The following is a 13,224-nucleotide window of genomic DNA, read 5'->3' on the forward strand; positions in this document are numbered from 1 at the left end:
TGCAGAGCAATTGCAAATCACAGTTGCTTCGTTTTCACATATTACACGTTTCCACATCACATTCGAAGCGTCTTAAGTTGCTGACACGGAGACGTAATTCGCAACACTATGCAGGTAACTTACGTTACCGCTACGGTGGGTCCGCCTCTGTTTGCTACCCCAAAATAGCGGTTTCAGCGAGAATTCGTTGTATCAGCTTTTTTTAAAAAGTGTTAAACAGATGAAACGGACAGTGGAAAACGTTTAGTTTTTGCGTTGTATAGACGACCCGAGAAATAACAATGCCTCGCAGACCTCGTACTGTTTTCCTACACACACGAAATCACCAGGAAAAGAGCTCAAGTGTACAACGATTGTGCTCAATTGTTTGTTGTACGGCTCGATCTGTCGATTTACTTATTCCGTAGCAAACACCGTGAAGAGGTTACGTATCGGCACGACAGGCGGCTAGTTGCGAACACGGCTCGTGGTACGAGGAGAGAGGGCTCGTGGTGGACTTACCTGGGCAGGCAGTGGGCCGGTACAGCACCTGGGGGTAGCGCTGCTGCGGCCGGTGGTGGCGCGGTGCCAGCGCGGCCGTCAGCCACGACCAGAAGCACATGGCGGCGGTCGCCAGTGTGGAGCACCTGGGCGCGTCACAGCAGAGCACAGTAGCGGAGCAGAGCAGAGACACACAGCAGCGGCCGCCCGCCACCGCCACCGCCGCCTGCCGCCGTCACACAGGGCGCGCCGACGCTTGCCAACTCGCTCGCTCGGGCCGTCCCGCTTTTTTGCGCGGCCGCGGCCCGCAGTCCGGCAGGCGAGTCACGTCCTCCGAGCCGCAGAGAGCGCGGCCGGCCGGCTGCGCATTCCGCCCGCGAAAAACTTCCTGCCGCGAAGGACGCCGGGCTCAGAGGCGCACAGGGGGATAACGGAGCGCAGCGCACAGTGGCGGAGCCTTCTGCCGACCTCGGCAGTTCCGGTGCGGCGGCGGCGGCGGCGGCACGCACCGGCCCGGCAACCAGGCAACGCCGCGCAGTGGCGTGGCGTGATCTACCTGCGCCTCCTAGCCGACGTGTCCTGCGCCCCCCCCCCCCCACCTGCCCTACCACGAGAGACTTTCTGGTCAAAATGTCAGTTCCAAGTGCGTGCGCTTTCCACGCCGGCGTGTAAATCGGCAACCGAACGCGTCGCGAGGTGACGTCAATCGTCTATAGATTGTGTCGAGTGTGGACTTGTAAATGTCAGGGTACGCTGCACACTGTGCGTGTCCAGGGACGAGGCGTCTGGTAACGTCTTCCTGTTACCTTACTCTTTCATCGTCTTCTTTGCTTTGTTTTCGTGGCACACTGAAAAGCCACACGGGGTACTGGTATTTTTTCCTACCAGTGTTCTTCTACTCCACAAAAGAGACGAAATATATGAAGGCAAAAAATATTTACGTCTTACAGAAAAAATCCTACACTAAGCGTAAATAACAACGTGAATAGATACACGTGTTTAATGAGAATTATTCCGACAGTGAAAATATGATTTTCGTCGTTATTCGGGGCTTAGGCGAGGCGGGCCAAATATTTGAATGCGACAAGTAATATAATTTTTGCAGCAAGTGCACAACAAAGAAACCTGCACTGTCCATAAATAAGAACTTAAGTAGATCAAAAACTTTCCTGGTTAACACTGTTGTACAAGAGAAAAACCCCACTCTGTTCGAGGAGAAAAACAGCCATCGACGTTACTCAGCACTCGCGGACAAAAGACGCAAAGGTCGAGGCGGGAAATCGCCGTGGGCTGCACACAGGCCCGTCACACTACTGTCACCACCTGACAGGGGCGCAGAGGACAGCAAGAGAGTAACTGAGGTTTGCAAGGTACCGACACGGATGTTCTCCTGTTATTGACACGTCGTTACCCCATTGTTCTGCTAAGAGGATTGTGACACTCCTCCCCCTCCCCCTCTTGACCACAATCCATCAGGAAACCTTCAACCCTCCCCCATCCCCCTCGCCGATACAGCTACAGTTTCAGGACTGAGTTATTCAAATAGTCCCCAGTCACTCTATCAATTCGACTGACTACTTAATTAAATTGACGAATTAACCAACCTCTCCCATATGGCAAACCACCAGCCCTCCCCTCCCCTACCTGCAAACTGGTGGCTCTGTGCTGCAGAGGGAGGATCTCCTCACAAGAAATCTAATTACATACCAATTGTTTATTTATAAAAAAATTTATAGTTAATAAAAGTTTTCTGTGTATGTGATGGCATTGTCAATACGTAAAACTATCGACATTTCAGTCACTGTTGCAAGTGACCATCTTCAGGGGTCGGTAGTTTTACGTATTGACAGTGCCATCACATACACAGAAAACTTTCACTGAGCGTGACAAGGGCCGTGGATGCCTTTGTTCATGTACAAAAAAATTAGTTTCACGGGCTGGATTTCTCTTCTCATCATTCTCCGCCGTTTGGGAAAAGGTGCACGTCTCGTAAACAAGTAGGTAAATCGACAGCTTCTTTTTACTCCGATAGCGCAAGGAATACCGTCACGAAACAGTCATCACACGTAATTACACGGTTAAAAATCTGTCGACCGTGAAGCACGCACCGTCCGCCATTCGCGGAGTCGGGGTGCACCGGCGGCCGGGTGTACCTCGGACGCTGCGTGGGCCCCACCACTAACAAAAGCACCCGAGAAATTCACGTCGAAACTCGTGCCCCTGTAGAACACCGACGTACGCTGTAGCTCCTTCCTGCAGAATACCGACGCACGCGGTAACCTTTTTCCAAGGCAAATTTCTGACTCAGAACGGATTCCGCCATGGGCTCTAAGCTGCCGTCTGTGCTGAGCAAAAAGAATCTCACGCACAGAAATTCAACCATACTGCATAGGACATACTGTTTATTTATAAAGTTCAGTTTGCAAGGGTTGTATCTCACTTTTATTTGGTGGAAAAGCATCAAATCCAGCAACTTCATGTCCTAATTACGTAATTACACTGCTGAAGATTTCCTGTTTGCGCTCACCTCGAGGTGCAGGGATCGACTGAGCTGGTGCACAGTGCCACCACCGGAGGACGTTCCACCCCTCTACCTCTCACGCCGTCACTCACCTCTCACAGAAGAAATTGGTAGGAAAAAGACTCACTCTGTGCTTGAGAAGAAGGATCTCACGACACGAAATTCACATCAAAGTCAATAAGATATTGATACATATTGTTTATTTAATCAGTTTGCAGGAGACGGGGTTCCCCCACTTGGGTGGACATTACGACTGCACCCCCCACCTTTGTTCCCCATGACGTAATAACTGTAATGAGAAGCGAATGGAATGAAATGCGATGTAATGGGGTCTCCCGTGTGTGCGTGTGTCTATCGTCAGGACGCCGCCACGAATAGCAAAACAGCCCAGTGTCCTAATTAGACATCACGGTAGTAAATACCACCGACCACCGACCACCGACTGTATATCGACCTCGTTTCATCTCGTGGGCCTTTTACAAAGCATCAGGTGGCAGCATTCTGTGGATCGGCGAATTCCGTACTCACTTCCTGTCTCTGCCACTCTCAAGAAGCCACTCCCTGGTTCTCTGTGTGAATCAACATCTTCAGAAACGAAGATGGAGGTTTCCAGCTCTCATCAAAATACTGTTTCCCGTTGGCTAATGCTAGAGACAAAGGAAAAGTTGACGTAATTTCCACTACAAAAAAAGAGTAAAATAACCCATTTGCATTACCCTGTCAAATTAATTGTTTAGCGATTCACAGGAGTCAAATAGATCGCTTAAGACACACACTTCCAACATACGAGGGCTATCCACAAAGTACATTACGTTTTGGAATTAAAAATAAATAAAGTATTGGAATTTTTTTATTATATACAGATGAAAGCCACACTTAAATACTACTTTTCTACATAGTTGTCATTTAAATTAAGGCACTTATCGTAGCGATGGACGAGCTTGGAAATTCCTTCGTCGTAAAATTCGGCCGCCTGCGCCTTCAACCACGTGGTTACCTCTTCTTTTGGGACAGAAAATGTGTGATTTTTGTGGATTTACTGGAAAGAGGCACTACAATAAACTCTAAAAGGTATTGCCAAACTCTGCACAACCTCAGAAGAGCAATACAAAACAAGCGCAGGGGAAAGTTGGGCTCAAAGATCTTGCTGATTCACGACAACGCCCGGGCCCACACGGCAAATGCCACTCGTGAAGTTCTCGAATCTTTTAAGTGGGAGTTGTTTCCTCATCCGCCGTACAGTCCCGACCTGGCACCGAGCGACTTCCACCTATTCCCAGCAATGAAGAAGTGGTTGGCTATGCAGCGTTTTGATGACGACGCACAGCTTCAAGAAGAGGTAACCACGTGGTTGAAGGCGCACGCGGACGAATTTTACGACGAAGGAATTTCCCAGCTCGTCCATCGCTACGATAAGTGCCTTAATTTAAATGGCAACTATGTAGAAAAGTAGTATTTAAGTGTGGCTTTCATCTGTATATAATAAAAAAAAATTCCAATACTTTATTTATTTTTAATTCCAAAACGTAATGTACTTTGTGGATAGCCCTCGTACAATGATCCTTTTCCCAAATAAAATATTTTTTCAGCGTTTGAGTATCAGACGCAAACACTGTGCAAATCAAGTAACAATCGTAGCGCTAAACTGCACGTGTAAGCTACGCACTGGCGCCGCCCACACATCCGCACTCACTGCTCAAGTTGCTGCCTTACACTACAGTACACTACGCTTCCCGCACTAGTCTGCTAACGGAAAGTTTGCCTAGGGGTACGGTGCACGGTGGAGGGTTTCAGCCATTGGCGACACACGAGCAGTTCACTTGTCCGGTGAAACGCAGACGACCAGAACACACGCGGCACGACGCCTGCGCGACCTCACCGAAGGCTCTGCGCGCAAATATTTTGAGAAGTGTGAGAAGCAAACGCAGACGTGTGCGGACTCGAACGGATACAGTCGCCTCTAGCAAAACACACTCCTCAAACTGACAGCGTCTACCTGGTTCTTTCGTCTGACAGTTGTTACAAATTATTTTTCCGGCGCGCAGGAGGACGGCCGTAGCGAGCCGTTCGCCGCCTGTCGGCAGGTGCAGCGACCTGGTTCCGGCCCGGGGAGGGCCTGCAGACAGCCGCGCCCCGCGCCTCGTGTCGCGAGGTGGGGGCGCGCCGTTCTCGCCCCCTGCCAGCCGCCACGCCCAGCTGCACGGGGGCGCCACCGTCAGTTGCTTACAGCGGCAGTTCGCTGACCGAAAATATCACCACGTACATATCGTAAAAACGTTGAACGCTCGGGGCTCCGCAACTCGTAAATATATTTTAAGGACCGTCAGCTGCACTGGATATTTTAATGAGCCAAGCCGGTATTCGTGTGTAGAGCCTACCGTCAGTGGCGTGTTACCTGTCTCGATATCAGTCGCATGCACGAGAGCCCGCGTGCTGTGAGATGAACATAGAGCTGAACACCTGGAAGAATTCACAACTAACACGCGTGTCACTGGTGTAGGGATTCGTAGTATGCCATGACGACGGGGTCTATATCCGGACACCGATTTGGCTATCAAACATTTCAAGTGCAGCTGATGGTTTTCGAGGGTTCCTTTGACAGATACAAATTGCTCACGCCATCGCAACGTGCGACCTCGTTTTAACGTGTGATATTCTAAACGCGCTCTCCGTCCTGCAAGAGCGTCTTAGGCGTCCACACGCCCGTCGGACGATTCTCGATACACTGACGCCTTGTCCCAGTGTTTCGCTGCAGCCAAATTACTAAATTACTTCACCCCGAAAGCCTCTGTATCGTGTGCACTGAGCAACTCGCCACCGCGTACGTTCCAAGTTCCACAGAGGAAAAAAAAAAAAAAGTAGACAACTGATCGGAGACGGTTCCCCGTTTACACATACGTCGTTATGACATATTAGTTGGTGCGGTGTTTCAACAATTCGTTAAGTGTACAAAACATAGGGCACGCAATTACTCTTCACTTCGTTTATTTAGTGTCATCCCCGATCAGTAGACAAATAATTGCTATTTAATTACGATTGAATTTCACTGCAGAAACAAATCTTGCGCGCAATAAAACGCGTTCTCCTGACGTTTCACTGGTACCTTTTACTACTGGGCATCGCACACTGTAACAGCATGAGCTTTTCGGGAACAGTAAATTAAAACAGATGCAGTCCGGTACGGAATTTGCCCGTGCAGCGCCCACTGCCACACACGTTCTGATAAGCTCTGTGCTGAGTGAGCGACGCGCAGTCGCTGAAACGAGGTCGTGCCCCCGAGATAAGCGAATAGGCGAGTCGCGGGCAACAACAATCGGTCAGCCGGCTGTGCAGCCAGCTAGCTGTACGTAGCGCGTGTGCTCCGTCGCTCACCAAATACGGCGTCCCAAACGTTCCTCCGGCTTTCCGCGTCACAATCGCGTTGTTTTGAGCTAACGTCTCCGCCTGGTGTTGAAAGGTTGGGCGATAAGCTTATCCTGCAGTTGCGCGCCATTCTATTCCCGCGCGCAGCTCAGCGCTTATGTAATGAGTCGTCGCAAGAGTTCCTGCCCACGGCTGCGTGCACTAGCAGGTGCTAGGGAACCACGGCGGTACACACAGAGCGTCGGCGGTTACAGCCAGACCACCTCTAAAAGTATAGCTGAAGTGTTTGTGCACTTGTGTCGAGGTAGCACGAGGAGCGGCGGACAGTGCACAATGTGTCGCTGACTGTGTGTGTGTGACAGTAGCAGAGGTGCAGAAACTGCCCCACGTGCCTTACTGAAGGAAACTTCCCGCCGTTCCACGAAATGACTAACCCGCCAAACTGGGTGTGAATCAAGAGTTGATACTGTTTCCAAACCAAACACATTTCATCCAGTTACTCTGAGCCCCTTTAGGAGTCTTTAACAGAAAACACTACAACAAATATTTCCGTACGCAAAATATTTATGGCATCAAACTAACTGATATATTACTACCCATGCGACATCAGGATTGCTGTACAAGGAGGCGATCTTCCCGGTGTGTCTTTGAAGAAAGCCATCTGAGCATAAAAAAAGACAATGAGCGTCGAAGAAGAAGAAGAAGAACAACAACAACAACAACGACAGGAAGAAACTGATCAACAGTTCAGAGTGGCTCTTAAGCTCAGAGCTATGTATCTTGATTCCCTATCTGGTATTTTCCGATGACATACCTATCGCCAATAAACTGCGTCAGCAACAAAAAAGTTCAGTCGGCTAAATAAAGTACCTGAAACAAGTGTCTACAGGTTTCTTTCCATAAAACTATATATAGAAAAACTTCAATGATCGATCAAAATGGATGAGCATAGAGTTTGGAAAGATGGAACGGGGCAAGGAACTTACTCATTTAGGTGAGGTGAACCAGCAGAATGGTTTAGAATAGTAAGTAATCAACATTAGCATCTTAGAATTGATCTGCGATGAAAGCGTTGCAACATGAGGGTACTGCACGATTACGAAATCAGAAGGTTTACACGCATAAGAAACATTGACTACATGGACAAAGAGACGAGTCGAGCAGTTGGTAAATGGGGCATCCGCGATACCGAGGTACACATCGGCCAGCAGACAGGTTATCTCGGACTGCACACAGAGCACTGTCAACTACATGGAGGAGGCTGCAGCTCCACCACCACGGTACGCAGAATGGACAGCAAACAGTTGGCAAAGACAAAAAGGTACTGTAATAAAAACTTGTACTGCACACTACATACGTTGCGAAACAACTTTGGTTAAGAAACGATATCAATTCTATTTCCACCCGACGAGTAATGTCTACAACACTATTATTGTACAAAACACGCACAGCATCTTCCACGTCAAAGTGCCAGACACTGGATAGCTTTACGACTTGTCTACAATGCACGGGGTAAGCGACGCCGCGCCCCAAAACGATACGCAGGGAGCTTTCGAATGATGCCTAGTTTCGTCCACCAGTCGTGAATCCGTTTAACGTGAGGCCGCAAGGAGAGGAAAGCCACATCCACAGACACGACAAACCTGTCAGACTCCGGTGAAGTGGAATTGTGAAAGATGGACTCGAGTGCTGTGCAACAGAGCCCGGCTGACGTCCACGCGGGCATACTGTGAAAACATTTTCGTCCGGTCATATTACTTTTGGTCGCCTGACACGTTTAACTGTGTGAACCGTGACATTATGTTACAAAAATTACAATTCTATGGCATAAATCGAATAGCATACGACTTGTTTAAGTCATACCTACAGAACAGGAAGCAAAAAGTTTCCTTATGTGGGTCAAGTTCTGTAAATAAGTTTGCCGCTACATCTAACTGGGGTGAAATTACATTAGGTGTTCTACAGGGTTCAATTATGGGTCCCCTTCTGTTCTTGATATATGTGAACGACCTCCCTTCCTATCTGAAACAGGAAGCTGAACTGACACTGTTTGCTGATGATACAAGCATAATTATCAATCCAGTAAAAGAAACTCCAATTAAAAACGATACAAATAAGGTCTTTGGTAAAGTCATTAACATGTTTTCTGTAAAATGGCTTGCTCTAAACATCCAATTTTCTGCTGCAAAAAGAACAGTTCCTTCAATAAATATAACATATCAACAGAAGTGAGTAGACAGGGTAGAGCATACTAAGTTTTTGAGAGTACATATAGATGAGAATCTTAATTGCAAAATGCATATTTCGGATCTTCTAAAGCGATTACGTTCAGCAACTTCTGCAATCAGAATAACAGCCAATTTTGAGAATATAGAAGTTAGTAAGCTAACATACTTTGCATACTTTCACTCTCTGATGTCATACGGAATAATGTTTTGGGGTAACTCAACGTTTGACAAAAAGTATTCACTGCTCAAAAGAAAGTGGTAAGAATAATGTGTGCCGTTCATAGTCGTACATTTTGTAGGCATCTTTTTAAAAGATTGAGAATTCTTACAAAAGCCTCACAGTACATTTACTCACTAATTAAATTTGTTCTCAACAACATGGACCAGTTTACAAACAACAGTGACGTTAATGATTATAATATCAGAAAAAATAAAGACTTACACTATCATTTACTCAACCTATCTTTGCCACAGAAAGGGGTAAAATATGCTGCTATAAAAATTTTCGACGAACTACCAGATCAAATAACAAGTCTGACAGACAGCAGTAATAGCTTCAAAAATAAATTGAAATCATATCTCCTTGACAACTCCTTCTATATCATAGACGAATTCGTGAATAGGAATAAATAAGTCTATAAATATACTATATGCATTTTGTGCCATTTAAAGGAATGGGGTAAATAATAGAAATATTAATCTTTAACTCTGTATATATATATATATATATTAAAAAATCTTGTTTCATATGTGCATTTCTTGTGCACTTGACGCGTTCCACATCATAACGGCTACCGTACAGTGCGATTGATCAATGGAACATGCAACTAACTAACTAACTAACTAACCAGAAAAAAGTTCGTGATTTAACGATTTCTGATTCCATTATGTTGTTGTGGTCTTCAGTCCTGAGACTGGTTTGATGCAGCTCTCCATGCTACTCTATCCTGTGCAAGCTTCTTCATCTCCCAGTACCTACTGCACCCTACATCCTTCTGAATCTGCTTAGTGTATTGATCTCTTGGTCTCCCTCTACGATTTTTACCCTCCACGCTGCCCTCCAATGCTAAATTTGTGATCCCTTGATGCCTCAAAACATGTCCTACCAACCGATCCCTTCTTCTAGTCAAGTTGTGCCACAAACTTCTCTTCTCCCCAATCCTATTCAATACCTCCTCATTAGTTATGTGATCTACCCACCTTATCTTCAGCATTCTTCTGTAGCACCACATTTCGAAAGCTTCTATTCTCTTCTTGTCCAAACTGGTTATCGTCCATGTTTCACTTCCATACATGGCTACACTCCATACAAATACTTTCAGAAACGACTTCCTGACACTTAAATCTATACTCGATGTTACCAAATTTCTCTTCTTCAGAAACGATTTCCTTGCCATTGCCAGTCTACATTTTATATCCTTTCTACTTCGACCATCATCAGTTATTTTACTCCCTAAATAGCAAAACTCCTTTACTACTTTAAGTGTCTCATTTCCTAATCTAATCCCCTCAGCATCACCCGATTTAATTCGACTACATTCCATTATCCTCGTTTTGCTTTTGTTGATGTTCATCTTATATCCTCCTTTGAAGACACTGTCCATTCCGTTCAACTGCTCTTCCAAGTCCTTTGCTGTCTCTAACAGAATTACAATGTCATCGGCGAACCTCAAAGTTTTTACTTCTTCTCCATGAATTTTAATACCTACTCCGAATTTTTCTTTTGTTTCCTTTACTGCTTGCTCAATATACAGATTGAATAACATCGGGGAGACACTACAACCCTGTCTTACTCCCTTCCCAACCGCTGCTTCCCTTTCATGTCCCTCGACTCTTATAACTGCCATCTGGTTTCTGTACAAATTGTAAATAGCCTTTCGCTCCCTGTATTTTACCCCTGCCACCTTTAGAATTTGAAAGAGAGTATTCCAGTTAACGTTGTCAAAAGCTTTCTCTAAGTCTACAAATGCTAGAAACGTAGGTTTGCCTTTTCTTAATCTTTCTTCTAAGTCGTAAGGTTAGTATTGCCTCACGTGTTCCAACATTTCTACGGAATCCAAACTGATCTTCCCCGAGGTCCGCTTCTACCAGTTTTTCCATTCGTCTGTAAAGAATTCGCGTTAGTATTTTGCAGCTGTGACTTATTAAACTGATAGTTCGGTAATTTTCATATCTGTCAACACCTGCTTTCTTTGGGATTGGAATTATTATATTCTTCTTGAAGTCTGTGGGTATTTCGCCTGTCTCATACATCTTGCTCACCAGATGGTAGAGTTTTGTCATGACTGGCTCTCCCAAGGCCATCAGTAGTTCTAATGGAATGTTGTCTACTCCCGGGGCCTTGTTTCGACTCAGGTCTTTCAGTGCTCTGTCAAACTCTTCACGCAGTATCTTATCTCCCATTTCATCTTCATCTACATCCTCTTCCATTTCCATAATACTGTCCTCAAGTACATCGCCCTTGTATAAACCCTCTATATACTCCTTCCACCTTTCTGCCTTGCCTTCTTTGCTTAGAACTGGGTTGCCATCTGAGCTCTTGATATTCATACAAGTGGTTCTCTTCTCTCCAAAGGTCTCTTTAATTTTCCTGTAGGCAGTATCTATCTTACCCCTAGTGAGACAAGCCTCTACATCCTTACATTTGTCCTCTACCCATCCCTGCTTAGCCATTTTGCACTTTCTGTCGATCTCATTTTTGAGACGTTTGTATTCCCTTTTCCCTGCTTCATTTACTGCATTTTTATATTTCCTCCTTTCATCAATTAAATTCAATATTTCTTCTGTTACCCAAGGATTTCTATTAGCCCTCGTCTTTTTACCTACTTGATCCTCTGCTGCCTTCACTACTTCATCCCTCAGAGCTACCCATTCTTCTTCTACTGTATTTCTTTCCCCCATTCCTGTCAATTGTTCCCTTATGCCCTCCCTGAAACTCTCTACAACCTCTGGTTCTTTCAGTTTATCCAGGTCCCATCTCCTTAAATTCCCACCTTTTTGCAGTTTCTTCAGTTTCAATCTGCAGTTCATAACCAATAGATTGTGGTCAGAATCCACATCTGCCCCTGGAAATGTCTTACAATTTAAAACCTGGTTCCTAAATCTCTGTCTTACCATTATATAATCTATCTGATACCTATTAGTATCTCCAGGATTCTTCCATGTATACAACCTTCTTTTATGATTCTTGAACCAAGTGTTAGCTATGATTAAGTTATGCTCTGTGCAAAATTCTACAAGGCGGCTTCCTCTTTCATTTCTTCCCCCCAATCCATATTCACCTACTATGTTTCCTTCTCTCCCTTTTCCTACTGACGAATTCCAGTCACCCATGACTATTAAATTTTCGTCTCCCTTCACTACCTGAATAATTTCTTTTATCTCGTCATACATTTCATCAATTTCTTCATCATCTGCAGAGCTAGTTGGCATATAAACTTGTACTACTGTAGTAGGCATGGGCTTTGTGTCTATCTTGGCCACAATAATGCGTTCACTATGCTGTTTGTAGTAGCTAACCCGCACTCCTACTTTTTTATTCATTATTAAACCTACTCGATTCCATTATATACCGTGTAATACAGTCGTCGGACAAGTTACAAAATAAGTGCGGTGTGGCAAAGTGAACCTTGATGCCAGTGATAATATTCAGTAAAAGTGGAAGCTAAACAGAAATGATGACCGGCGTGGGACCCGGCTGCGAGGTGTGTCGCAGGGTGCGTACGTCAACCTCCACCAAAGCACTAGGTGTGAAGGACGAAACACGAATCGTCTCAAACACGAGACGGCGAGAGTACAAATCTTCAATACACTTCGAATTAAGCGTCTGTCATATTAGTGGTCAGTCGCTTGTGATACTAGTGAACTGCCGAGTGGCCGTGCGGTTCTAGGCGCTTCAGTCCGGAACCGAGCTGCTGCTATGGTCGCAGCCTCGGACGTGGATGTGTGCGATGTCCTTAGGTTACTTAGGTTTAAGTAGTTCTAAGTCCAGGGGAGAGATGTTAAGTCCCATAGTGCTTAGAGCCATTTGAATTTTTGAACTGCCGACTCAAAGATTTGCGGCAAACTATTGCATTATTTCACATGTGAACATCAGAAAGGATACCTGGCGCGCACTGTCCTTATTTTGTCTTTTCGTTCGTTTTTAATATGCGACTATCGCCAACAGCGACTTTGCCAAAGACGGAGCGGGAAGTCAGTTGTGAGAGGAACCGAGTAGCGTCGAAATGCGTCCCTTCCATTAAGTGTTTTGAGGCTCGCAGTCCCTGGAACGGCTAGGTCACCGCTGCACTAGCCTTCGAAATCATTAGAGGATCGAGTTAAATGGGCCAACGTTGGGGATACTCCCAACAGAGGTCTGACCCGACTTATGCTAGGGTCGGCTTCACTTAACCGTGTTCTTTTTTACAAGGGCAAGTTACGGCGTAGTGTTTTAAGCTTGCTGTCGATGTCAGTAGATATAAAATTGTTAAGGCTTTCGTGGCCACTTGTTGACAAACTGCCTATTGGCTTCTGTCTCGGGTTCTTCGGCCGACGTTCATCTAATGATTTTTCTGACGTTTCGCCAGCACGAGTGGCTGGCATTGTCAAAGCTTCACCCTCCACTGCCGGTGGTGAACAGGAGGCGAGCTC

General features: G+C 45.8%; 1 protein-coding gene across 4 annotated transcripts in view; it reads right to left on the reverse strand.

The window, feature by feature from the left end:
* Positions 1 to 13,224, reverse strand: part of LOC126237526 (caskin-2) — a 445,207-nt gene that overhangs the window by 369,415 nt on the left and 62,568 nt on the right. Inside the window, exon 2 of one of the 4 annotated variants that reach the window (XM_049947701.1) lies at positions 502 to 626. The exons of 2 other annotated variants lie outside the window; for them this stretch is intronic. In XM_049947701.1, coding sequence (XP_049803658.1) covers positions 502 to 601 — 100 coding nt within the window. In that variant the 5' untranslated portion in view covers positions 602 to 626. Of the gene's footprint in view, positions 1 to 501; positions 709 to 13,224 lie in introns of those variants that run through there. One more of the 4 variants, XM_049947707.1, reaches the window with a different exon arrangement.

This window comes from Schistocerca nitens, chromosome 2 (assembly GCF_023898315.1).
Source record: "Schistocerca nitens isolate TAMUIC-IGC-003100 chromosome 2, iqSchNite1.1, whole genome shotgun sequence".
Lineage (NCBI taxonomy): Eukaryota > Metazoa > Arthropoda > Insecta > Orthoptera > Acrididae > Schistocerca > Schistocerca nitens.